At 47.5% G+C, this 26,800-nt stretch overlaps 1 protein-coding gene across 1 annotated transcript in view; it reads right to left on the reverse strand.

Moving 5' to 3' along the window:
- Positions 1 to 26,800, reverse strand: part of LOC119391780 (fibrinogen gamma-B chain-like) — a 101,352-nt gene that overhangs the window by 60,984 nt on the left and 13,568 nt on the right. Inside the window, 2 exon segments of the mRNA XM_049415399.1 lie at positions 8,259 to 8,398; positions 18,814 to 19,055. Coding sequence (XP_049271356.1) covers positions 8,259 to 8,398; positions 18,814 to 19,033 — 360 coding nt within the window. The 5' untranslated portion in view covers positions 19,034 to 19,055.

The raw sequence follows: 26,800 nt of genomic DNA on the forward strand, positions 1-26,800 counted from the left end.
TTCCAAAACTAGCGAAAATTGCAACATTTTACGGTCGTTTTAAAAAAAATAATCATCACCGATTTTTATGAAAATGATGAACTGTACCCGGCCATGACTGCTAAATATTGTGCTGCAAAAATATGTTGCATTATTTTGTTTTAAGTGAGAAAATTGAGCTTATTTTAACATCTTAACATCAATGTGTGGCGTTCTTATAATAAAATAAATTTAATAGACATATTTAGTTCGTAGCTCGCTTTTCTGGTTTTAATAATGACGATTGACCCAGCTTGTGTCTTTTTGACCGTTTTGAGTCACAGAAAAGCTGAGCTTGAATTTTCAGAGCTCCTCTGTCTGTGTCCCTACCAGTACATTGAGGCAGCCGGCGCCCGAGAGCGCGTACAAATGAAAGCTCGTGGTGTAGAGTGCAAATCTTTCTGCACGTCAACCATTTTAGTTCACATCATACCACGTGTCTAACGCAAAAGAGATTTAACTAGTATTTCCCTAACAGTAGGGGAAAATGTTATTGTTGCATTAGTGTGCCTAGACCCAATTGCTCGCTGCTGGGTGGTAGAGAAAGGGGGCCCGAAATGTGAGGTTCGCGTTTGTTTCTTTAAGGAAAATGATTATAACTCGCCCTAAGGCTACTTGAGGGCCATATTTCGATGAAAATCCTGCAAAAATATCTTCCTATACTTTATTAATAATAAAAGCCTTCGTGTTACCATCTTCAACTGCGTACTTACCCTGATTTTCTTCCATCAAGCAACGAAATTTATGGACTAGAGTTGGTTACAATAATGTACAGGTGGCTCGAGCATTACCATTGTATGGGAATATTAAGACCGTTGCGGTCTTAATATTTCGACGAATTTATCATTCGCAGAAACGGGTTGAGATGGTGGGAATGAGGGAGTTATGAATCTACAAGTTGCACGTTCATGTTGCGCATTAAATAGTTTATTCACGTCACCTAGAATGAGTAATATCCATTCGGGCAATCAAATTTTGCACACTGCAGATTCACAACTCCTTCCACTCTGTGTGTGCGCACCGCGCTACGTACAGGAAATTCCCTTGGTCCGATTTCATGTGTTTGCACATATGGGTTGCCTGAATACCTTGAACCCGTCTGGCAAGTTTCCATTCCTTCTTCTTCAGTTCTCTGAAGGCTTCCACTTCATTCTTCTCCATATGCAGTAAGAAAACCTTTTTAAGTTTACTGGCTACAATAGTAACAAAATCACTTGCGCACTGAATGACCTCGGTGGCGGGTGAACGCAGGTTATGTAGTGTGGCTTGGTGTTTCACAAGGCCACCGACGCCGTCGCAGGCATTTTTGCCGTGCCCCGTTGCCGAAAAAAGCCACTTGGTTGTCTGAAGCTGACTGCATTGCAATTCGTGTAGTTGGAAGCGGATCTTAAAATGGGCAGCTGCTCCATCACTCACAAGTGTTAGTTTCGTGTAAATTGGAGCATAATCTTCAATGTGATCCTTGATTTTTCTCAGGGCCTAGCAAGCATGTGCAGAGTCGTGGCAAACGACATCGCTAATTATTGCGTAGTTCCATGTCGACTTTCTTGTCGATACAACGCAAGTAAAGATGCTAACTTGCGTACTTTGCCAATGGTAAGGTTGTACTTCATCTGGGACTATACGATGGACCAATTTTCGGCAAAGTCAGAGTGGAAAACAATGGAACCCTTTTCACAACACTGTTTTTCCTCGTGTATGACATTTGCTTGCGTGCGCGTGAGGTAGTTATGAGGGATCCATTTTATGGTCACATTTTGAAATTCCTTTAGGAATGCTGGAGGCATCATGGTCTTCTTTATTAGTTGACCTGATTCCCAATTAAGTAGCAAATACAATTTCTTCGTCCGGTGCTATGCCAAGAGTTCCCAGGCTGAGACCATTCTTCACAGGACATTGTTTGCACTCGCCTAAGAAGCATTTGGTGCTAGGCTGCGTGCACACACAGAGCGCCTGCACATCATCAGTCGACATCAAAGACCCCGACGCATTTTTGATCCCAATAAGGCATAGTTCGAAATTTGCACAATATGCCCATACACACCCCTCCCGATGCGGTGAGCATTTGACCCATTCTGGGCGCAAAGATATGAATTTTGTCAGACCAACCGCTGACAGGGGATTAGCAAGTTTGTAGACTGAGTATGTCTCTCGTAGCGACCGCGTCATGAAACGCTTCTAAATGAATTCGGCTTTTCCATCGATGCGCACGCGCACCACATCTTTCTTGTTTGGACTCTGTCTTGAACAGTCCAGCTCATCTTTTGTGTAGTATTCAAGGATTTTGTTGGTGTCTGCTTCACTCAATTTTTCTCTGCAGTACGGCTCCAAAAGGCTCCACAAACCTTATTCTGCAGCTATCTTCCTGGCATTTAGAATCGTGTGCTTCGTTGCCTCTGCAATGAAGCGTTGCAGCTCTTTTATTGTTAGGCTCAGATGTATCAAGGATAGCAGACGGCAGCGCTCTCGAAAAGATGTGCACTTGATGTACGCTGTGTGTAGGCTTTTCTTCCAGCTGGCACAGGCGCAGCAACTGAATTGTGATGGAATGTCTTTAATGCCGTATGCTCTGCGAATTCCGCATCGAATGTTTCTTACAGCAGCTCTAGTAATTCCATTTGCCTTGCGCTTTGCGTACGAGAGTCCCTTCCCTTTCTTTACACTCCGAGGAGGCTTTAGTGGCGACACTGCTGATGGGGCACGAACGACTGTCTTAATGCTTTCCATAACTTCCTCTGTAGTCTGGAAACCCTCATTGGACTGACTGGATTCCTCTTCCATATGCTCAATGTCTTCCTTAAAGTTCCTAAAGCAATTCCGGCACACAAAGTGCGATTCATGCTCTGAGCGCTATGTCAGCTTCCAACACTTTCTTTAGATTGTCAATTCCCAAGTCTTTGACACTGCGGAAATTCCTTTGAAACCTGATCTTCCGCTTGTGTCTCTTTAAGTAGTCGGCGCAGCAATTTCGTTCAGGAAACTTCGCCATCAGAACTGTGCCACAGTGAGGTCTCTCGGTGACACAGTAGGTTACAGTGAGTATAAGGTACAATCACTTTGGGGTGAAGGTAGCGTCCAAGGAAGTTCTTAGTGCAATAACGAAAGTTCAGTAGCCGGATCGCAGCTGACGTCTTGACACCAGGGTTTACGTGAAAAGAGCTGCTTGCAGTGGGCTTCTTACTTACTCCGCAATCTCTATTTTATCTGCTTACGAAATAACTTATTATTAATAATAGAGGACGACACGAGAGTAACTACAATGAGATGAAAAAACTGTATCATTGACACACGTAGAAAACAACACGACTTCTTTGTTCGAGTTCACTATCCAGACCGACATATGGTCTACACCCAAAAAACTGCTTTTCAGGGGTGAGGGGAACGCTCTCTCCTGTCTGGGTCCGACCGTTGCAGGCGCACCGCGGTGCGTCTCGCATTTCACGACGGTCATGTGTTCTCCGTCACAGGTTCTCGGAGTGCTTGGCTGTTATACGTACTTTTGTTTCCCTCTCTTGCGGGTGGCATTCAATTACGCTCTGGTCTTGCTGTACGCACTCTCGCGTGCCTGCTGCCTCAATGTGCCGTAGTATGGATACAGACAGAGGAGCTCTGAAAAATTCAAGCTCAGCTTTTCTGTGTCTCAAAACAGTCAAAAAGACACAAGCTGGGTCCATCGTCATTATTAAAACCAAAAAAGCGAGCTACGAACTAAATATGTCTATTAAATTTATTTTATCATTAGAACGCCACACATTGATGTTAAGACCATACATGGGTATTAAAATAAGCTCAGTTTTCTCACTTCAAACAAAATAATGCAACATATTTTTGCAGCACAATATTTAGCAGTCATGGCCGGGTATAGTCCATCATTTTCATAAAAATCGGTGATGATTATTTTTTTTAAAACGACCCTAAAATGTTGCAATTTTCGCTAGTTTTGGAATTATGGCATTTTTGGGATTTTATAACGAAATAAATATGCAGTGTAGTCGCATAACGTTTTGCTTAATTAGCGAAAAACCTTTCGTAGACTTGTGAGAAATATTTTCAGGTTCAGCGCTTTAGCAAAAACTGCGAAAAAAGACCCTTGAATTTGGGGTCAGCCAGAGGCAGCCGCTCAAAAATCAAAGTTTGGCAATTTTTCAAAAATGTACTGTCAGTCACACAAATTTAAATTTCCGTAGGCCGATAGTACTATTGCTGAAGATTTACGAAAAATTAACACTGGTGTCCACAATGCGTTAAGTTTTTAGTGATAGGCCTCCAAAGTTGTGAAATCTGAAAGTTGCAGAATTGCCTTTTTCCACCTGTTGTGAAACGCGAATTTTTTCCTAGAAATCCGTGACAATTTCCGCAAAACGAAGGTTCATTCCTTTCTATAGAAACATTTGCCCAGCTCATATAAAAATTTCGTGCAAAACAAAAAATAGTCGGGACCCCCCTTGGTCTGTCCTTATCTGAACACACCCATACAAATTATCAACATAAGCTCCATCTAGTTTACAAATTTTGCACAAATCTTTTTTTTCTTTTTTTTCGCTGAGTAAAATTCCATTAAAACATTATTCAGCATTTCAAGTGACTGTTAAAAGTCTTCCGACATGACGTCGTGTTTTGAGGCGCGAAACGATTTGCAGCTATCGCGAACATGTGAAATACGATCACCGAAAAATATAATCCATGAGTGCCAGTATGTAAATGAGTCCGTTTTTCAGGCAGCACAGGGGCATTGAAAGGTCTCGTTGAGGCAGAGTTTCTGCCATGTATGTGGAGTAAGAGCGTACGTTTCTGGATATTGCGAAGTCGCCAAGATGTTTCCATATGTCAAGAGATCACTTCATTGAGGCGTTTTGCATAAGCGAAAAGTGCCTCCACTGCACATTCTGACATTGCTTTTCAGTGTTGGCAGACATGGCGTCAAATAGTGTGGCGAGTATTGCGAGAACTCTGAGAAGATTTCCCGCGAAAAATATTCATCATCTTCGATACAGCGGTACACTTTTATCGTGATTCTAGTAAGTTTTAATTCTCATGTTAAATATTTTCTCGGGACTGCAGATAATTGCACGTTTCTTTAATTCTGTGCGGCCAAAAATTCTAGGAATGGGGTCACTAGCCGTTGCTAGCGCAATACTGTGTTGTGAGTTATTTGTAACCGCACTGTGTGCGACCTCAGATACCTTGGTTCTCGGTTGCGAGAGGAAACAGTGCCATCGCCTTTGTAAGGGCTCAAAATTTCTATGACACACGTTGCTGCTTCTTCAACGAAAGTAAGGAGTGTCCTTCGAAAGAAAATATGCTCTTAGGAGGCTATGCTTCTAAAAATAAACTACCTTTTCTGATAGCGAACTCACGCTTACAGCGAACGGTTCGTCTCAAACTTTTTTTAAGTATATAAAATACGAGACAAGGCAGTTCAAGGCACTTCGTTTATTAGGCACTAATTGCAGGGAAGGCTTGCACAAAACATCTCGTGCTTTCTTCTAAATATTATTCAACCTCCTCTTGGCCGCTGCAATATTGGAGCTGCTGCACTGAGGTTTAAAAAAGACAGTTCGAAATCACAAATTTTATTACTTTCTCAGCAGTGCATTGTGTGTTTATCTGCATCTGTGTGTTGCCCCCGGTGCTACCACAAGAGCACTCGCTTGCTCCTAAACGTGGTGTAAGCTGGCACTTTGAGAGATGAGGTGCTGTGCTCAACGGCGACACGTAAACGCGCACAGGGTGAAATTCTATTTTTCCTCTGAGCTTTCTGGTCTTTCAGGCATCTTGGAGAGACTATATTGAGAGTTACAAAACTATTGCGGAATTACTTTTCTTGCAGGTATCAAATACACTGAATGCTGCTGTTTCTGCTTCCGCTCGTTTCGACCTTCTTTCGCCTTCAGTAGCGCATCAACAAACAATCAAGAATCTAGATATCTAGGAGGGGGAGGGTAATACATGGCACAGCCATGTGTAGTACAGTGTAGCAAGAGGTAGGCAAGAGAAGTTAGGGTGAGGAGGAGTGGTGTGAGAATGAGGGAAAGGAGTAGCGGATGGTCGAGCATAGCATTGCCACTCATAGTACAGTACAGCAAGGGGCTGGCAAAGTCAACTGTGAGGGAAGAGAAGAGACGTGAGGGGAGGGGATGGAAAGGAGAAGGGAGAGGGTAAGACATAGCGCGCAAAAGTCAAGTCTTGCATAGTATATCAAGGGGTGAAAAGTGGAAGTGAGAAGGAAGGAAAGGAGTGGGAGGGTAAAGCATGGTATAACAGTGCATACTATAGTTTAGCAAGAGGGTGGAAAAGGGAAGTGAGGGTGAGGAGGAGGGAAACATGCTGGAGAGAGGGTGCCACTGCATCACAAATGAAGGTTCCCATCCCAAATCAAGGATCCGCCACGGACGCCGAGTTGGCTGCACTTTTGGAATTCCAGTCAGCGCTTGTTCGTGAACGCGAGCGTCGCTGAAGGGCAGGCGAATAACTGCTCCGCACTTCCTACAGCTTTCACGTTGAGCGGAACTGCATACATTTTCATGTATATATTTATGCGTGTTTGTTTATTCATTTTACTATTTCAGCGCACTAGCTAACAAAACAAAGGAGAGAAGAGAGTCAGGAATACAGCGGTATCGTGTCGTTCTTCTGTCCTCTGTTTTGTTAAGCCCCGCCACGGTGGTCTAGTGGCCATGGTGCTCGACTGCTGACCCGAAGGTCGGGGGATCGAATCCCGGTCGCGGCGGCTGCATTTTCGATGCAGGCAAAAATGTTTGAGCCCCGTGTACTTGGACATTGGTGCAGGTTAGAGAACCCCAGGTTTTCGATATTTCTGGAGCCCTCCAATACGGCCTCTCTCATAGTCATATCGGGGTTTAGGACGTTAAACCCTAGATATTAATATTCTCTTTTGTTAACAAGCGCGCTAAAATAGCAAAATGAATCACCAGCACGCCGAAGCCTACGCTCAATTTCTTTCTTTTTCCTTAATAATAATAATTGATAGAATTTTACGTTCCAAAACCACGATATGGTTATGAGGTACGCCGTAGTGGAGGACTCCGGGTATGTCAACCATCTGGTCTTACTTGCCCATGTACTATTCCGACATTGTTCTGTACATGGGCCTCTAGCATTTCGACTGCATGAAAAAGCGACAGCCGCGACCGTTACGTTCATTGTCTCTATATTCGGCAAGAGGGCAATAAAGTAGATGGTTTATGTCACAAGATATTCCGTCAAAGATATTTGTTTACCTGTATTAAAACGAGCAACTTTACAGAACCAACTTTACAGAACACTTAATATAAGAATAAAAAACAGCGAGTACAGGATGCTGAGTATACACTGCATAGAATAACGTAGCTTTCTGTAATGCTACACTTTCTGCTATCTGCTACTTTAAGTCAATCATTTCTTTGTTAGGTATTGATGCAAGCATGCACTGCTAAGTAGAGCATTCCTTTGTTAGGTATTCATGCAAGTATACACTGCATAGAATAACCTATCTGATTGTAATGGTATTCTTACTGCTATATGCTACTTTACGTCGATCAATCCTTTGTTGAGATATTGATTCAAGTATTTTCATATGGAAATTGTTTTGGTAGGTTTTGTATCTTCACGGAATTATTATTTATTGTGATAAAAGCATGACAACCATCGTGAAGAAGCTAGCGGCTCATACGCTTCGCGACTCCTTCAACAAAACAACATCGGTAAGGAAAAATGATTTTGGATTTCGTGCTCTATACATGTCGTTGTTCAGATACATACAGGGCATTAAGAAAGCATAACATACTAACATATAAGAAAACTAACTGAATCCTAGTGCATTAATATACGGCTGCGGAGTGCATTTTGTGTTAAGTTATCTCAACTAACGGCAGAATATATTGAGTTGCCCGAAGGTTTCTAAATTATATGAAATGTGCTCCAAACAAATGAGTAGAGAGAATATTGATATTTGTTGAAAAACCGTGCTGCTGAAGTATTGATCTATTGACGTGCAAACACGAACTGATACAGACATACTTTGATGGTGGCACTGTGGCGCGTTGTCCTGTTAATCATTTTTACTTCTTTGATCCAGGTGGCACATTTTAGAATGTTTTACAAGACACCTCCTTAATGAAAACATGTAGCCAAGCTTGCCACCAGGTAAAAGTCACATCTCCACCTCAATTTCACCATGAGATTTTACAAATTTTAGGCTTTCATACAAATCGTTTCTCAGGAAAAACAGGGGCACTTACCGTCCAGCCTCCCCCATCGGTGTTCAAGTTGCAGTACACGTCTTGTCCATTTGGTGCTTTACTATGGTATATCGTATATACACCACTATTTCGCTGGCCAGCACGTAAAAGATCGCTGCACTGTCGAGGTTGGTTGTTGTCTGCATGAAAGATTTATTGCTGAAGAGGCTTGGAATAGGTGCGTAATATAAACGAAGCTGGTTCTTAACGTCAATTAGTTGCACTAACATAATGCGGTGTGCGCCACGAAATTATATCTCTTAAGTTGTTATAACTGAACAACACATGAATTTGCTGCAAATAATTTAGCTACACGTACGCCCCAACAAAAAAAAACTAAGGTTGACACCTACACCTCGAAGATTCTTCGAGTAGGTGGTGGATTTTATTGTCAGAAGCAGTAGCATCAAGACGGGATTCTAATAAATCATGAAATCGGCCAAGATGTTTATCAAACCAGGAAGCAAACTTCACCGAGCTCGCGAGTGATGGCAGCAGCTGCTGCAGCGTTTCAATTTGACACGTTAACTTTCACCTGGCCGCCTACTTTTTGGAGGCACGTCACAGCCAAGGTGACGCGTCACAGCAAGCCCTGGCATGCGATATGCACACCACTTCTCTACTGGTACTGTCACCCGCAAAAGTTTGCTGGATCTGGAGCGCGTGGCGGAGCCAGGCGACGGAAACTCCCTATACCTCCCATTGAACGCGCTTATGGTGCCTAACGCGCTGTTGCATGCGGATACGCCGCGGCAGCGCCGCTTCCACCACTGGCGGCTTCCTGGTATCCAACTAGAAATTATTCACAAAGAAAACATTTATTTCATGACGTCACTGGTGAGGCCTGCAAATAAAGGGGAAGTGTGCGAAACCGGGAGGAGGAGGGTTGCCTCGGAAGCTCTCCTTTCTCATTTCGTATGCAAGCGGAAGGTGTTCGGACCCTCTTGCAGGTCCGCTGGCCGCGCAGGCGACACGACCATTCGTTAAGTTTAGTGAACCATTATTTTATTTTGTTCGTGCGTTGTGAAGTGGACAAACTAAAGCTGACCGATTTTTCAATAAGACAGATCTCGATCAACGCCAGTAAAACTTAAGTCTTTTTCGTGTCGTACTAAAAAACAAGCATACACGTAGTGTAAAAGTGCCGCTCTGAAAATGCAGCTTTAATTCACAACTGACATATGCACATAATGAGCAAACATTGAACCCAGCATACCCGAACCAATGCGAAAATTATTAGCATTCACGAACAGGCCACGTCGTACTTGACACAATCACGTCTGCTATGACGGCGTACGTCTGTTGTCCTACAGAACGTTGAGTAGTTCAGGGGAAGATGGAGGCGTGAAGCGCTGAGAAATCATTGAACAGGGAATGCCACTGGAGACTTTGTTTCGGCAAGTTGACTTGTCTTCGTTAGGGCAGCAGTATATTGCCTTGACGAAGAAGAGCCCTCTTGTCAAAGCGTTGGTTCCAGCGAAATTCCCTGTTAAGCGATTTTTCCAGTTTATTACAGCCAGTTTCTTACATGTATTTCAGTGACGTTATTAGCAGTAAAGGCCCACAAAGTTTCGAACTGGCTACGTGCGTTTCCATGAACAGGAAGGAGCCTATAATTGCTTCACATCAATTGAACTACATACCAAAATTAAAAGGTGAACAAACTGTGTAGCCGAAACCAACACGCATTCAAGCCTGTCATTAAACGTATCTTGCCGGCAGCAAGTAGGCTGTCGTCCTGGCGAAATAGTCTAGCGACACTGCGCTTATGTCTGTCCGGTCAGGCTTGCAGTGAACTGGGTTTCCTCATGTAATCATGCACAATGAATACCTACTCAAATAATGGACCCAAATAGTTGTGCTCACCCTTTGCCACTAGTAAACCTGAAAAATCTTCGTGAAACTGCAAGTCCCTGGCTTAACACATCACAGAGTCACACAAAACATGTGATGCCCCGATTTAGCCATCTTTAAAAGGACTGAGTGTTGGGCGAGTTGGTACTCCATTACTACGAAAAACTGCGCAAAATAAACAGGGACAAGTGAGACACACGCACAAGCGCAGACTAGCAACTGGAAGTTTATTGAAGGAAGCACACAAATATAAGTAACAAGAAAAGCCACGTGAACGATTAGAGGTTGGCGGTTAGATAGTCTATATCTAGTTTGTGTAACGTAAGCGAAGGCCTTGAAACGCACATGCTGCCATACTTGTGGATGTAGAATGCCTCAGCCACTTTCGCGCTGTCCTATCTTTATGCCTTGACAACACCTTTGTTTCCTGCAACAACGGGTGACATTTGCAAACTTTGCAATGCAAGCAAAGTTTGCAAATGTCGCCAATGGAGGTACGGTGGCGGTCGTCCTCCTGTACACTCTATCGGGTATATCTTTGTATTTAAAGCTGGGAGTATTAGTCAGCGTCGCTCGAACACTCTTCTTTTTTGCCTGCTGGCGTCACGCAGCACGCGATCTTGTTACGAGCTGGCAGCTGACGAATAATCCCCCGCATATTACATGCAGGCTTCGTTTCACTGTTATGTACACACAATGGAAATCTGAGAAATCTCCCGCAAACATACGAGCACTGCACGTATGTTTGCGGGAGCAGCCCGTGAGTATTCCTCCGTGGTCGACACTAGGCCTGTATAGGGTCTTTTACCAAAGAAGTTCCAATTAGTCTTCCAGGACTAGACCCTCGCTATAAATGAACGAATGAAGGGAATTTAGGGGCCGCTTTTTTATGTTAGATGCAATCTTTATATGCACCAACAGATAATCAAGCCAAGGAATGTATATGTGACGTTATTAGCAGTAATTATGATATAAGTGTGAAGAAATTAAAGTGTACAAAAGGCAACTTGCCGCCGGTAGTAACCGAACCTGCAACCTTCGAATGACGCCTCCGATGAACTACCACGAGCACTCCCAGGCTTAAATGCGCAGGTACACCCAAGGAGGATTCAGAAAAAAATTTTATCCTCCTTGGATACACCCGATAAAGTGCACGGGAGGACGACCGCCGCCCTAGCTCATTCAGTGGAGCTTCAGACGCGTTACTCCAAGGTTACAGGTTTGGTCCCTGCCAGCGAAAGGTTGTCTTTTCGTTCACTTTAGCTTCTTCACATTTATGTCATAATTACTGCAAATAACGTCCCCTATACTCTCGTTGGCTTGATTGTCCGTTGGACAACCGGCCCATCTGCATTGCGTGCGGTTGCGCCGGTCACGTCGCACGCTACTGCAATCGCGTGCAGCCGCCTCGGGTCGCATCAACCCTCACCAGCCCATCATCATCACCATCAGCCTGTTTACGCCCACTGCAGAGCAAAGGCCTCTCCCATGTTCCGCCAATCAACCCGGTCTTGTGCTTTCTGCTGCCACGTTATACCTATAAACTTAATATAATCTACCCACCTTATTTTCTGTCTCCCCCTCACGCGTTTGCCATCTCTAGAAATCCAGTCAGTTACCCTTAATGACCACCGGTTATCCTGCCAGCGTGCTACGAGCCCGGCCCATATCCATTTCTTCTTCTTGATTTCAACTATGATATCCTTAACCCCCGTTTGTTCCCTGACCCAATCTGCTCTCTTCCTGTCTCTTAAGGTTACACCTATCATTTTCCTTTCCATCGCTCGCTGCGTCGTCCTCCATTTAAGTTGAACTCTCTTTGTAAGTCTCCAGGTTTCTGCGCCGTAGGTAAGTACCGGTAAGATGCAGCTGTTACATACCTTCCTCTTGAGGGATAGTGGTAGACTACCATTCATGATTTGATAATCCTTGTCGAATGAGCCCCATCCAATCTTTATTCTAGTTATTTCACTCTCATGGTTCGGCTCCGCGGTTACTACCTGTCCTAAGTAGACGTACCCCTTTACAACTTCCAGTGTCTCGCCACCTATCGCAAAGCGCTGTTCCCTGCCAAGATTGTTCCACATTACTTTAGTTTTATGCATATTAATTTTAAGACCTACTCTACTTTCCGTATCCAGTAGAGTAATCATGAGCTGTAATTCGTCGCCCGCGTTACTCATCAATGCAATGTCATCAGCGAATCGTAGGTTACTGAGATACTCTCCATTACCTCTTATCCCTAATTCTTCTCAATCGAGGGCCCTGAAAACCTCCTGTAAACACGCGGTGAATAGCATTGGAGAGATCGTGTCTCCCTGCCATACGCCCTTCTTTATGGGGATTATGTCGCTTTCTTTATGGAGGACTATAGTGGCTGTGGATCCGCTGTAGATTTCTTCTATTATGTTTATATAGGCTTCGTCGATGCCCTGATTCCGCAGTGCCTGCATGACTGCTGATATCTCCATCGAATCAAATGCCTTCTCGTAATGTATGAAGGCTATGTATAGGGGTTGGTTGTATTCCGCGCATTTCTCTATCACCTGATTGATAGTATGAATGTGGTCTATTCTTGAGAAGCCTGTACGAAATCCTGTCTGGTCCTGTGGTTGATTGAACTCTAATGTCGTATTAATTCTGTTAGCAATTACTTTTGTAAATAGCTTGTAGACAACGGACAGTAAGCTGATGGGCCTGTAATTTTTCAGCTCCTTGACGTCCCCTTTTTATGGATCAAGATGATGTTGGCATTATTCCAAGATTCTGGTATCCTCCCCGTCGAGAGACACTTCGTATACAGGGTGGCCAGTTTTTCTAACATAATCTCTCCACCGTCTTTCAACAGGTCTGATGTTACCTGATCCTCACCAGCTGCTTTGCCTCTTCGCATTCCCTTCAGGGCTTTCTTTACTTCTCCTGTCAATACTGGTGGAATGTCAGATTCCTGTGGGCTATTACTGCTTCTTACGTTATCGGCCTGACTGTCTCGGCTGCTGTACAAATCTCTGTAGAACTCTTCCGCTACCTCAATTATTCTATCCATATCGGTTGTCATCTTGCCTTCTTTTTCCCTTAATGAACCCATCAAGCCGCCCTTATTAAAACCAAGCTCCACCTATGTCACCGACGTCCAGCACCGCACCATTTACCCGCCGTTCACCGTCTCCACGACGTCGCTCACTGTCGCCGATGCGGCCACGTCCGGTCTCACGCGACCAGGAAAACTAGTCGTCGCAGTCCACGAGACAAGGGCTGCGACGCTATCGAACTGCGAAAGCCCGCAGCGAAGCCCCTCGAACGTGATAGACGTGTTTGTGGACGGTGTTCGCGTATCTGCCCTTATCGACACCGGAGCCGCCGTATCCGTTATTGACGCTATGTTCAGCCGACTATACTGCGAAAACTGACGACGCCGCTTTCCGGGCGCTCCCTCCGTACAGCCAGCGCCCAAAGTATTCACCCTACAGCGGTGTGCACAGCCCGCGTCATGATTAAGAATGCTCTGTACGCCGTCGAATTGTTCATGATTCCTGCCTGCTCTCACGACGTCATCCTAGAATGGGATTTTCTCTCCCGCCACGACGCCGTAATTCATTGCGCACCAGCCGAAATAGAGCTTCACCATTTTCTGATTTGACGCCGGCAGACAGTCCATCGGCTGCGGGCAAGGTACTTGTCAAAGACAACACCAAGGTGCCTGCAAACTCGTCAACGGCGGTGTCAGTCTACTGCACCAGTCTCTCCGACACCGTTGCACTCCTCTCGCCATCTGACCGTGTTTGCACGAGGAAAGGCTTGCTGGTGCATTTGCGCGACCGTGCAAGTCACTCAGGGCAGCACGTCAATTTTTGTTATCAACCGATCTCTGTACAGTGTTACGCTGGTGCGTGGGGAATGTCTCGGCAGCGTGGAACCCCTCAGATGCACAAGTTATGGACGAACCAGATGAAATGCACTGCCACAGTTCCAGAACGCTCGGCGCTGTTTCGACATCTGGTTCATCACCCGCTGATGTATTTGGTTCATCCATTGTTGACGACCTTACGCCGGTCCAGCGTTCCCAGATTCTGGGCCAGTTGGAAGAGTTTCGCTGTTCTAATATAATAATATCTGGTGTTTAACGTCCCAAAACCATGATATGATTATGAGAGACGCAATTTCGCTCTTCTTTCAATGCCGCTCAAACTTCTCTCGGCCGCACGTCCGCCGTTTCGCATCGCATCGACACTGGCGCCCAGCAGCCACTGCGGCGACGTCCATATCGCGTATCTCCCAAAGAACGCCGTGTAATCAACGAGCCAGTCGACTACATGCTTCGACGCGATGTTATTCGACCTTCGAGCAGCCCCTGGGCGTCTCCTGTCGAACTTGTTGCGAAGGAGAACGGTTCTGCGCGGTTGTGTGTGGACTACCGACGACTCAACAAAATCACTTGTAAGGACGTGTATTCACTTCCGCGAAGAGGCGACGCGATTGTCAGCCTACAAGAAGCAGAATTCTTTTCATCTCTCGATATGCGCTCAGGGTACTGGCAAGTACCTATGACTGATGACGCTCGACCAAAGACCGCCTTTGTCACGCCCGACAGATTTGATGGTCACGGCCCAGCCAAGCTTCGGGCCGTGACCGAGTTCCCCAAACCTACGTCCGTCAAAGAACTGCGCAGTTTCGTAAGACTGTGTTCCTACTTTCGGCGCTTCATTCGAAACTTCGCGACTATCATATCGCCGCTGACGAAGCTCCTCGGAGCTAACGGGCCCCTCAATTTGTGGTGGTCAGAGTGCGACGACGCTTTCGCGAAGCTCCGTCGTTTGTTGATGTCGCCTCTCATACTACGCCACTACGACCCTAAGGCCCCTACAGAGGTACACACAGACGCCAGCGGTGTTGGCCTTGGCGCTGCCCTTGCGCAGCGCTAACCAGGGTTCCCTGAATATGTCGTGGCATATGTAAGTCGTACACTCACCAAAGCCGAGACCAATTACACCGTCACCGAAAAGGAATGCCTGGCGATCATCTGGGCCCTTACGAAGTTCCGACCTTATTTGTATGGTCGCCCATTTGATGTCGTCACCGATAATCATGCACTCTGCTGGTTGTCATGATTGAAGGATCCATCAGGCCGCCTCGCCCGCTGGGAACTTCGCCCACAGGACTACAATATTCACGTGCTATACCGCAACGGACGCCAGCATGCTGACGCCGACGCAGTCTCGCGCTACCCCTTGCCTGACCACAATTCGCAATGCCCATAGACTGTCGCGCCACCGAGCGGAATCGAGGAGCGTCCTCTCGAGGAGGGTTAGTACACGACAAAATGGCGGCACTATGCCGTCGCTCCCTTGTTCGGCTGTGCTAGGCTCAGTGTTAACGCGTTGGCAAGAAAGGAACACTACGACTTTGCATGTCCCCTGCATCAGTGAACAAACCGGGCCCTCCATGACACGAGAAATCTGATTCGTTCTTGCGAGAAGCGAAGTTTTAGTGAGAATACGTGGCAACTCGCGCTTTCACTGCTAGCCCACAGTGTACACATACTATCAGCTTCGCGAGGCTTACTGTAGCCACGTAGGTAAGTTAAATGTTATCGTCTGACATATTCAGTTGAAGATCATCCTGTTTTACATGTATATATAATTGGTCAGTGTTTCTTGTAGTGCATGAGTCCCATAACACTGTACGCGGGAGGGAGGACGCGCGGGCTCGCGATGTGCTCATGTATAACTGAGCGATCTCAAGTTGGCGATACATGAAAATAGGGCCTCTATCCTTTGTGAGCAAAGCGCTGTTAGGAATCGTGCGAGCGACGTTTCAAGCATTCGAGGACGCGTCTGCTCGACGCCTTTCGTGGAGCGAACGCTTTCCATCCACGCCGTCCTTCGGCAGTGTGTTGGTGGTGTTGGGTTTCATAGCCACCGCTGCGCCGCTTGTTTTTGTACGTTTGTTGATAGGTGGCAGCACACTGCAAGCGATTTGCTTGTTGACCGGTCTGAGAGCAAAACGGCAAAACGTTCTCCGCGCCCAGACGTCTCTCTAATTGTAAACGTGGTGACGCGGAGTGGTCGAAGTCGTTCGGCGGAGGAAATTCTTCAGATTGCTTTCAGCAGTGATGTTCAAAAAAACCATCTTGACGACGAGGATTTTTCACTGGACGTAAAGACTGTGAAAGCACCGAGAGATAGCGACGGTGAACCACCAGCTGCTAACTCACGACGAGCGAGTTGCACTTCACGTCCCCTCGTGCGTTAATGTTCTTTCACGCTCGTAACTCGTAAGTCACTTTGGTTGTATTTAATGTATAATATCCTTGAGCGAGATCAAAATAAAAGCATAGTTCCTCTTGTGCATTGCATGTATCACAATTATTGTGGATATTATGGAGCGCCGCATCGCCAGCAAGCTCGAAGTCGACCAGCGAAGCGAAATGGTTAGAGCGATGAAACGTGCAGTCACGGCCACAATACACGCCTCTCGGCGAACTTCTTCGACGTTGCGAAAAGCACACGTGCGCATTCTTTTCGATATTCATGTTTCGATCGTGCTGATCGAACCTGCAACATGCGAGTGAAGTACACACGGCTAGAGTCTCAGCATGGCTGTGACACAAGCGCTACTGAATGGCATGTTAAATGCTTGTGTTCCGTTGAAGACGTAACTCCGCGTTTCCGACTGCGCAAGTAATGACGAAGGGGTATTATCGCAGAAAATTTTTATGTTTGCAAGCCATCATCACGCGCAACAGCGATGGCGCTACTCGCTGGCGGCCTACTACTGCGGCATATCCGTCAGGCAGGCTCGGTACGTACTACCTCGGAGTGCCGTTCAGCTCATACGTCAATTGTAGTTCATACAGGTTTATGTAGCACGCACAGGATTTCGCAAAGCATCGTTATGCACGGTAACGGAGCTGAAATATAACCTTTCACTTCGCAGCAAATAATTAGGTGGCGAGTACTTAGCACTTTCTATGGTTTGGGAAAGTATTTTAGTCTCATATCCATTTCAGCGCAGCTCATAACTTCATCCGGTGAAAGTGGCATGGTCCGCACGTCCTATCTGTTCCTATGCTAACAATCGGGTTGACCCTCCTCCTGGCGCCATCTTGAAAAGCACGGCGCGCCACCTATTGTTCGTGGGCATTGCGAATACCCACAGCTCAATGTCTCACAATGCCGTTTTTTCCATCAACCTTCGCACTGTCGCTACCAAACAGGGCAAGGATTACTGGATCGGTTCACTGATAGACTTGCTCACTGATCCATCGGCAACACCATCCACTCGCGCGTTGCGTCGTCAAGCCCACCATTTCGCCATTCGCGACGACTTCCTTCACCGGCGCAATTACAACGCCGACGGCCGCCAGTTATACCCCGCAGTCTCCGTTCTGACATGTGCGAATCCTTCCACGCTGATCCGCAGTGTGCGCACTTTGGGGTATCGGAAACATACTACCGCATTCGCCAACGGTACTTTTGGCGAGGGATGTGCCGCTACATGCAGAAGTTCGTTCGCTCCTGCATCGATTGTCAGCGCCGCAAAACTTCAACGCACCAGTCACCAGCAGGTGTGCAACCTTTACCTTGCCCAGACGATGGCCCATCGGCTGGTAGCCGATGGGCCATCGTCTCTGTAGACCACCTTACGCGATACGCCGAAACTGCCGCCCTCCCAACGGCTACAGCGCGCGATGTAGCCTCCTGCCTGCTCCGCCGGTTGATGCTGCGCCACGGTCCACCCCAGGAGCTGCTCAGCGATCGAGGCCTTGTCTTCCTGTCGGAAGTCGTCGAAGCCATCCTCAAAGAGAGCAACGTTTTTCACCGCAAAACTACTGCTTACCACCCGCAGACGAATGGGCTCACGGAACGCTTTAACCACACGCTCGGCGACTTGCTCTCGATGTACGTCGCCGCCAATCACACAAATTGGGATTCCTTTGTGCCTTTCGTCACCTACGCCTACAACACCGCCCCTCAAAGCACCACTTGTTTTTCACCCTTTTTCTTATTGTTCAGCAGGCACCCGTCGCACACAATCGACACCATCCTTCCATACAAGCCGGATCGATCTGAGTGTGCGCCTATTTCTGCCACAGCCAGACTTGCCGATGAGTGTCGCGAGCTTGCCAAGACCTTTACTACGCATGACTAAGAGCGGCAGAAGAGCATTTGCGGTGACATCAACACTTCTGCACCCACTTTCCTACCTGGAGCGCTCGTATGGCTCTCGGTCCCTACCACTGCAACTGGCCTCTCTTCCAAACTACTGCCCAAATACGAAGGCCCCTACAGTGTCGTTGAACGCACATCCCTGGTCAACTACCTCATTGAATCCATTGAACCATCTTCGGACATGCGCCGTCGAGGGCGCGACATTGTCAACGTTCATAGTGATGACCCGCTCATAATGACCAGCTCTTAGGTCGCCAGGCGGCTCCCTTTTCGAACCCGGGGTAATTGTAGGGAAGCATTGGAACGCTGTAATGGGCCGTCCTCTCGAGCGCCTTCTAGTGGGTGGCCATCTTCGCCTCTTCTCGGAGAACACGCCCCTCGTGCTCGTGCTTGTGAGAGTCTGCGCTGCGTCGTGACTGTCGTCATTGTGCACCGTCGCCGTCAATCCCGCCGTCAATAAACGCCTTTACAGTTCTAACAATTTGAATGCTTAATCTGATGCGATAGTAGAAACAAAATTTTATACTTACTTTTAATATACTGCAGTATACCCTCCAGCTCTTTCACTTTTTCTTCCGCATTGTCGAAGGGCTTCTCTAGCACTACTGCAGCTTTCGCAGCTGCAGCAGCTGTCGCAGCTGCCGCGGCAGCGTCTCCGGTAAGTGCGGGTGATGCCTGAGCGTCTACAGGTTGGACGGCAGTAATCGATGTCGATAGCAGAACGTAAAAAAGCACGAAGCAACTCTCCATCCTAATCCTTGGAACCTCGGCACTGAAAGAAAATGCGGAACGCATATTATTTTTTGATCGCGTTCAGTATTGATGACTTTAATACTATCCTCAAGAATTTCCGACCATCTCAGCGCTCCTTCACTGGATGGAGTTTTGGAGGCGGCAGACCGGCGGCACTCGTCACAGACCGATCTTTGGTGCAATCCTATCAGCAACCGCCAACAGGCATCGTCCTCTTAATATACACTTGCACAATATTGCCCTGATTTCAAAAAAAAAGAATGTTTGTTGCAACTACGTAGTTGCGTAGAAACATGTCACAAGAAATTCGCCTCCAGCTCTTTCAGTATCTAAATGTAAATGGAGTCAGTAGATCCGTTGGTTACGGCGCACACTCTTCCATTTTGCGAGGGGGAACACTAATGCGAGAGTAATTACGTCCAAGAATACACTAAGGCTGCGTTCATTAAATTTGGCAGATTCATGATGTGCACGTTTCTAGTTTTAGGTGGATAATGAAAGGTTTCACTCAGGCTCATTAAATATTTGCATGAGGAGCACGGTGTTTTTTACTTCATTAATTCATATAGTATTCATTTTCTGTTTAGTTTCCAAGAGTGTCAGAACAAAAACAACCCACCGGAATCGTTTCGAAACGGCCTAAGTTTGCCCTAACTACGACATTGATACTCCCATCGTAAACTGTCATGTCCTGCATGAGTAGTTGAAAAGTATGAGAATATACGTAGTGTTTATTTTCAAGAAAGCTTGCGTAAATATCCAAAATAAATAGGCAGCTGACGTACTTAACGGAGAAAATCATTGCATAAATACCTATAATTACAGGTAGCAAGAATTTGGAGGAAGGTTCCAGCGTACAAAATGAGGACATAGAAGGGACGTGAACCATACGGTGCTTCCTTTCAGCACCCTATTTTTTTTTCTGCACCGCATTGGTTTATGTGGACTTCTGGATTATGTTGTATTATTCAGTAGAGCTAGCCTAGTTTCACTACCACACTTGCCTTGAAAGCAAGCAAGCACTAGACGTGGTTGCTTGATTTCATTAGAAGTACTAATGGTTTCAATCTTTCGAGACGCATGCTGACCTAGTCATCCTTGAATTACGAATAAGCTGTGTCAAACTTATTTTGGCATTTCGGTGTTGAAGCTCTATCAATGGCGAATGTTCTAGAAACAAAAATGAGCAAATTCAGCGCCTGAAAATCCCGGAAACAGTCCCTGCAGAACGGTAGGTGGCTATACTCGCTGTCATGACAACACTTCAACAGAGGCATGAATCAATACACATCTCTCACTGCTGCCTCCACGATTCCGCGTTAGTTATATCGGACATAACACATCAAACGAAAAATAGGTGTTGGGTCATTCCATGCCTAACGTCCGAGACATTTCGTTCGGCTTAAAAAATTGTGGGCAATCATTTCAGTGCACTATTTCGCTTCTTACATTATTTTCGCAAGCAAAAATTGTTTTATGTCTTTACGACTGATTTGAATATTGCCGAGGTGGGCGGAGCATGGGTAGTACAAAAAATATCTCAAAAAACACTGCTACATTTATTACCTCAAGTGTCTACTGGTTGCTAGAAAATGAATGGCGCTTTCTTATTCGCTGCCATTAGCATCTGTAACTTTGACTCGCGATATTCTTTGTGGTGAAGCGATACGGCAATTCTGCGGCCGGTTCCACCATTTTTTAAAGTTATATCGTGTTTAATGACTTCATAAAACTATATCGCATGGTTGGATAGTTGCCAGTAAGCTTGACGAAAAAGCATGCAACTCGATGAAAGAGTAGTCTTGAAGAGGAAGAGGCGCAAACATAGAAAAGTGTGGGAAACGACACATGTTCAGGGGCATGCAGATGGGCGATGAGTTCTAAGTAAAAATGCATGCTTGCACTCATTTGAAAGAACAAACAAAGGAAATTTATTTGTGAGAGCTTAATCAGACCGATTTCTAAAATATATTGAGCATCTGCCACGTTCTCGGCACCGGCCCGTAAGTACGCTTGACTGAGCCGCGAAATTCTTTGGGGCTACGGAAAGACGTGGCGTCCACGCCACTATGAGAAGCATTGGCCGGCTTTTCGCAGCACTGCTGACAGCATTTCAGGTGGTCCATTTAGGAAACATACTGTTTAGTAATAGTGTAATAGAGGTACATAACAAACATTGCAGAGACACTTTTATTGTTGCAACAAGCCTACAGACTATTTTAAGCATGGGTTTTGGTGCCGCTATATTGGGCTGTCAGCCTTGCCTCTTTGTATCTTTAGCATATTGTCACATGGTCGGGACGTCAACGAAGGCAGCAGTCAGCACGTCAGAGATGAAACACTTTATTTGGCCGAACTTGTGGCCGGCAAACTGAAAGTCAAACTACAGCTAGGGGGGGATCGGAGATCTCTGTTTGTTCCGCGTTCGTTCTGGCAGTGTCACGTCACAAAAGTGGGCGGTCCGCAGCTCTCTTCCGCCGAGAGCAAGAGGACAGCCAATCGTCAAGCGGTGAGCGGCGAGCTTTCCGGAAGTAGACGCGCATCGTTTGTCCTCGGCAAGGGGACCGTATATTTCAAAACGAAGTTTTTCTCGCCTTCTAATAAATACAGTTGTTATACGAAAAGATATTGTTTTTCTTTTCAAGCTCAAAGAGTTTCTGAAACAGCAATAGGTTTGAGCGCTGATATTTATTAGTGTTAGTTTTTCTGACGTGGTCGCTATATGAAGTCGCGCACGCGAAAAAAAAAGAGAGAAAAGTAGCGGTTGGCGCAGTTTTTGAAGATGTCGTACCACCGGAATGTCTGGCTTGGCTCCCGGGTGTCGAATCGTCAAAAGGAGCTTCTGCTGGCTTTTATGAAAGAGCACCCGCAGATACCTACGCCGTCGTGCCCACTGGGGCCGTCGTTCACGAGTGAGGACCGGGTTGAGAAGTCCCTGCGCGTAAGACCACAGCCCAGTGGCAGGCCCGTTCATTTTGTTCGCACTGTTCGTTTCGAGAACAGAAAGCGACGTCGCCCTCCCTCATGTCTTCAAACGCATCTCGCACCTCCAACCGCAAGAAAAGCACACGTCGCAAGCGCCATTTTCTCAAAATCAGCTGTTGCGGCAGCTGCAACCTCCGCATCATGCCGGGCGAAGCCGTTTGTTCGCTCGAGAGAACGCGTGCGAACGGTCACGCGCTCTGTTCGTTTGTAGCAGACTACATGCTCGGTATGACGCGGTATGACGTCACCAAAAAAGAAAAGATCAAGCAAAAAAAGAAATGGCGACACCCCCAGGCCTTGAGTGGCAACTCCCGCTTCAGCCAATCAGCGCGCTTGTTCTTCCCCAGGAGAACGAACAAGCGGAACGAACAGATCTCCGATCGCCCCCCTATTCGCAATGCCCACGAACTATAGGTGGCGCGCCGTGCTTTTCAAGATGGCGCCAGGAGGAGGGTCAACCCGTTCGTTAGCATAGGAACAGATAGGACGTGCGAACCGTGCCACTTTCACCGGATGAAGTCACGAGCTGCACTGAAATGGATATGAGACTAAAATACTTTCCCAAACCATGGAAAGTGCTAAGTACTCGCCACCTAATTATTTGCTGCGAAGTGAAAGGTTATATTTCAGCTCCGTTATCGTGCATAACGATGCTTTGCGAAATCCTGTGCGTGCTATATACATGAACATGTATGAACTAGAATTGACGTATGAGCTGAACGGCACTCCGAGGTAGTACGTACCGAGCCTGCCTGACGGATTTGCCGCAGTAGTAGGCCGCCAGCGAGTAGCGCCATCGCTGCTGCGCGTGATGATGGGTTGCAAACATAAAAGTGTTCTGTGATAATACCCCGTCGTCATTGCTTGCGCAGTCGGACACGCGGAGTTACGTCTTCAACGAAACACAAGCATTTAACATGCCATTCAGTAGCGCTTGTGTCACAGCCATGCTGAGACTCTAGCCGTGTGTACTTCACTCGCATGTTGCAGGTTCGATCAGCACCATCGAAACATGAATATCGAAAAGAACGCACACGTATGCTTTTCGCAACGTCGAAGAAGTTCGCCGTGAGGCGTGGATTGTGGCCGTGACTGCACGTTCCATCGCTCTAACCATTTCGCTTCGCTGGTCGAGCTCGAGCGAGTTGGCGGCATGCGGCGCTCCATAATATCCACAATAATTGTGATACATGCAATGCACAAGAAGAACCATGCTTTTATTTTGATCTCGCTCAAGGATATTATACATTAAATACAATCAAAGTGACTTACGAGCGTGAAAGAACATTAGCGCTCGAGGGGACGTGAAGTGCAACTCGCTCCTCGTGAGTTAGCAGCTGGTGGTTCATCGTCGCTGTCACTCTCGGTGCTTTCACAGCCTTCTACGTCCAGTGAAAAATCCTCGTCCTCAAGATGGTTTCTTTCAACATCACTGCTGAAAGCAATCTGAAGAATTTCCTCCGCCGAACGACTTCGACCACTCCGCATCACCATGTTTACAATTACAGAGACGTCTGGGCGCGGAGAACGTTTTGCTCTCAGACCGGTCAACAAGCAAATCGCTTGCAGTGTGCTGCCACCTATCAACAAACGTACAAAAACAAGAGGAGCAGCGGTGGCTATGAAACCCAACACACTGGCGAAGGACGGCGTGGATGGAAAGCGTTCGCTCCATGAAAGGCGCCGAGCAGACGCGTCCTCGAATAATTGAAACGTCGCTCGCACGATTCGTAACAGCGCTTTGCTGACAAAGGATAGAGGCCCTATTTTCATGTATTGGCAACTTGAGATCGCTCAGTTATACATGAGGCTGAGCACATCGCGAGCCCGCGCGACCTCCCTTCCGCGTACAGTGTTATGGGACTCATGCACTACAAGAAACACTGACCAATTATATATGCAAGTAAAACAGGGTGAGCTTCAACTGAATATGTCAGACGATAACATTTAACTTACCTAAGTGGCTACAGAAAGCCTCGCGAAGCTGATAGTATGCGTACACTGTGGGCTAGCATTGAAAGCGCGAGTTGCCACGTATTTTCACGAAAACTTCGCGTCTCGCAAGAACGAATCAGATTTCTCGTGTCGCGGAGGGCCCGGTTTATTCACTGATGCAGGGAACATGCAAAGTCGTAGTGTTCCTTTCTTGCCAACGCGTTAACACTGAGGCTAGCACAGCCGAACAAGGAAGCGACTGCATAGTGCCGCCATTTTGTCGTCTACTAACCCTCCTCGAGAGGACGCTCCTGAATTCCGCTCGGTGGCGCGACAGTCTATGGGCATTGCGAATACACTGAAGCGGCGAACAGAGCGTCGACCGTCGATCAACTGACAAGCGGTCAAGCGCGTCGGCTTTTATACAGGCGCTATCGAATTTTCCAGCAATATCGCTGGCGGCGGCATCATCTCTCGAAAAAGCTGGAACATTCGCGTGCGGGCCGCAATCGTAACAAAATGATCTACTACAGTCACGAAGCTTCTCGAACACTGCTTCGCGGACAGCGTCTAGCGTTGATAACCGTCCCTGCCAGTAAAACCCGAATACATCAAAACAAAACAAGATGTGGGCGTGGCATTGCCCCCCTCTGAAAAAGCATAGTCCCGATGCTTGTGAAAGAACATAGAAGAGAAAAAAAAACAAGTGCATACACTAGTACATTACAATAACAAAGGAAAACATAGAGTCCCTAGGTTCGCTAACGCGCAAAAAACGGCTTAAGGCGCACGACATGGACGACTTTAGGTCGTGCGCGGCGTCGCTGGGAGTTCATAATGCCATCCGGGATGACCTCGTAGTCATGAGCGCCAGGGCGTCGAAGAACCTTGTATGGCCCGAAGTATCGCCGGAGGAGTTTTTCGCTAAGCCCACGTCGACGTATCGGCGTCCAGACCCAAACACGGTCGCCGGGCTGGTATTCCACGAAGCGTCGTCGAAGGTTGTAGCGACGGCTGTCGGTGTGCTGCTGGGTCTTGATGCACAGGCGGGCGAGCTGTCGAGCTTCTTTGGCACGTTGTAAGTAAGCGGCGGCGCCGAGATTTTCTTCGTCGGTGACGTTGGGTAGCATGGCGTCGAGCGTCGTTGCCGGGCTCCTTCCGTAGACCAACTTGTACGGCGTCATCTGCGTGGTTTCTTGGACGGCCGTGTTGTACGCGAAGGTCACATACGGTCACATACATCCCACGTCTTGTGTTCGACGCCGACATACATGGCCAGCATGTCGGCGATGGTCTTGTTTAGCCGCTCGGTGAGGCCATTTGTCTGTGGGTGGTACGCTGTGCTCCGGTGGTGGCTTGTTTGGCTGTATCTTAGTATTGCCTGAGTTAGGTCAGCAGTAAACGCCGTACCTCAATGGGTGATGAGGACCTGATGTGGCCTGGCATTTTCCTCTGTTATGATGCGATATTTTGCGACTGGGGTCTGGCGGATTCTTGACGATGACGAAAAGCAGTCCTTGTATTTCAAGAGCAAGGTTTTGAGCTGTTCTTGTTTATGCTTCGGAAGGCTAGGATTGACGTCGAAAGCTGGTTGAGGAGCTTGGTTCATCGGTGTGGGCTCGGAAGAATCGGCGATGGCGAAAGCATTGGTGGCTGCCACAATTTCTTCGATATAGGCGACCGTCGTGCCTTTGTTTACGTGCTTATACTCGTTGCTAAAATTTGTGAGCATCACTGTTGCTTTGCCTCCACGCAACTCTGCTATTCCTCTTGCGACGCAAATCTTGCGGTTAATCAACTGGTGCTGGTCGCCTTCAATTACGCCTTCCAGGTCTGCTACTTTCTGAGTGCCGACGGAAATGTAGACGCTGGAGCGAGAGGGAATGGCGACCTGGTCTTCCAGCACATTCAAGGCATGCTTCCCTGGCGGCGTGTACGGCGGTAATGCTTTTTCTTTCTGAGGTCGATGACTGAGGATCTGAGGTCGATGACTGCACCATGAAGGCCTAAGAAGTCCATACCAAGGATGACATCTCGGGAGCAATGCTGAAGGACTACGAAGCTTGCGGGATAAATCCGGTTGGTAATGGAGACCCTCGCTGTGCAGATTCCTGCCGGCGTTACTAGGTGACCTCCAGCTGTCCGGATTTCGGGGCCTGACAGATGACAGAATAGTCGGCTCCAGTATCGACGAGAGCGGTGACGTTGTGGCCGTCGATGAGAACGTCGAGCTCACTAGTTCGTCGCCTACCGTTTCGATTTGGTCCCGGCATCGGATCACGGCTACGTCGGTTTGTCCCGCTGCTTCGACGTTGCGTCGTCAGGTCTTCTTCGGGCCGTGAAGTTTCGACGTCAGGGCTTCGTTCAGCTTGCGGCGTGTTCTCTAGATTTCGTTGCGCCGTTGTCGTCGGCGGCGGAGAATCTTGGCTATTTCGTCGTACAGCAACCGCACCTCCATCGGTTGCTGCCCTTAGTTTTCCGAATACGGGCTGGGTGACCGGCGTCGCGTTGCGCCAGTGTATGGTCGGCGTTGGGGGGAGACGTAGCGGCCTGGTGATGGCGATCGGGAAGGTCCTCGGGGGGTCCATTGCGCTCCTGCGAGATATTCGGCGATGTCGCGTGGTCGTTCACCCCACTGTGGACGCGGCGCGTCGATGACGAACCCACACAGTCCCATCTGTCGGTATTGGCAGCGGCGGTAAGTGTGGCCAGCTTCTCCGCAATGGTAGCAGTGTGGGCGATGGCCGGGGCCGCGCCAAACATCGGTCTTCCTCGGCGTGTATAGCTGGCCTGCTGGCGGGCGGTATGACGTCGGTGGCGGCGGCGGTGGTGCCTCGCGGCGGA

Source organism: Rhipicephalus sanguineus, chromosome 4 (assembly GCF_013339695.2).
Source record: "Rhipicephalus sanguineus isolate Rsan-2018 chromosome 4, BIME_Rsan_1.4, whole genome shotgun sequence".
Classification (NCBI taxonomy): Eukaryota; Metazoa; Arthropoda; class Arachnida; order Ixodida; family Ixodidae; genus Rhipicephalus; species Rhipicephalus sanguineus.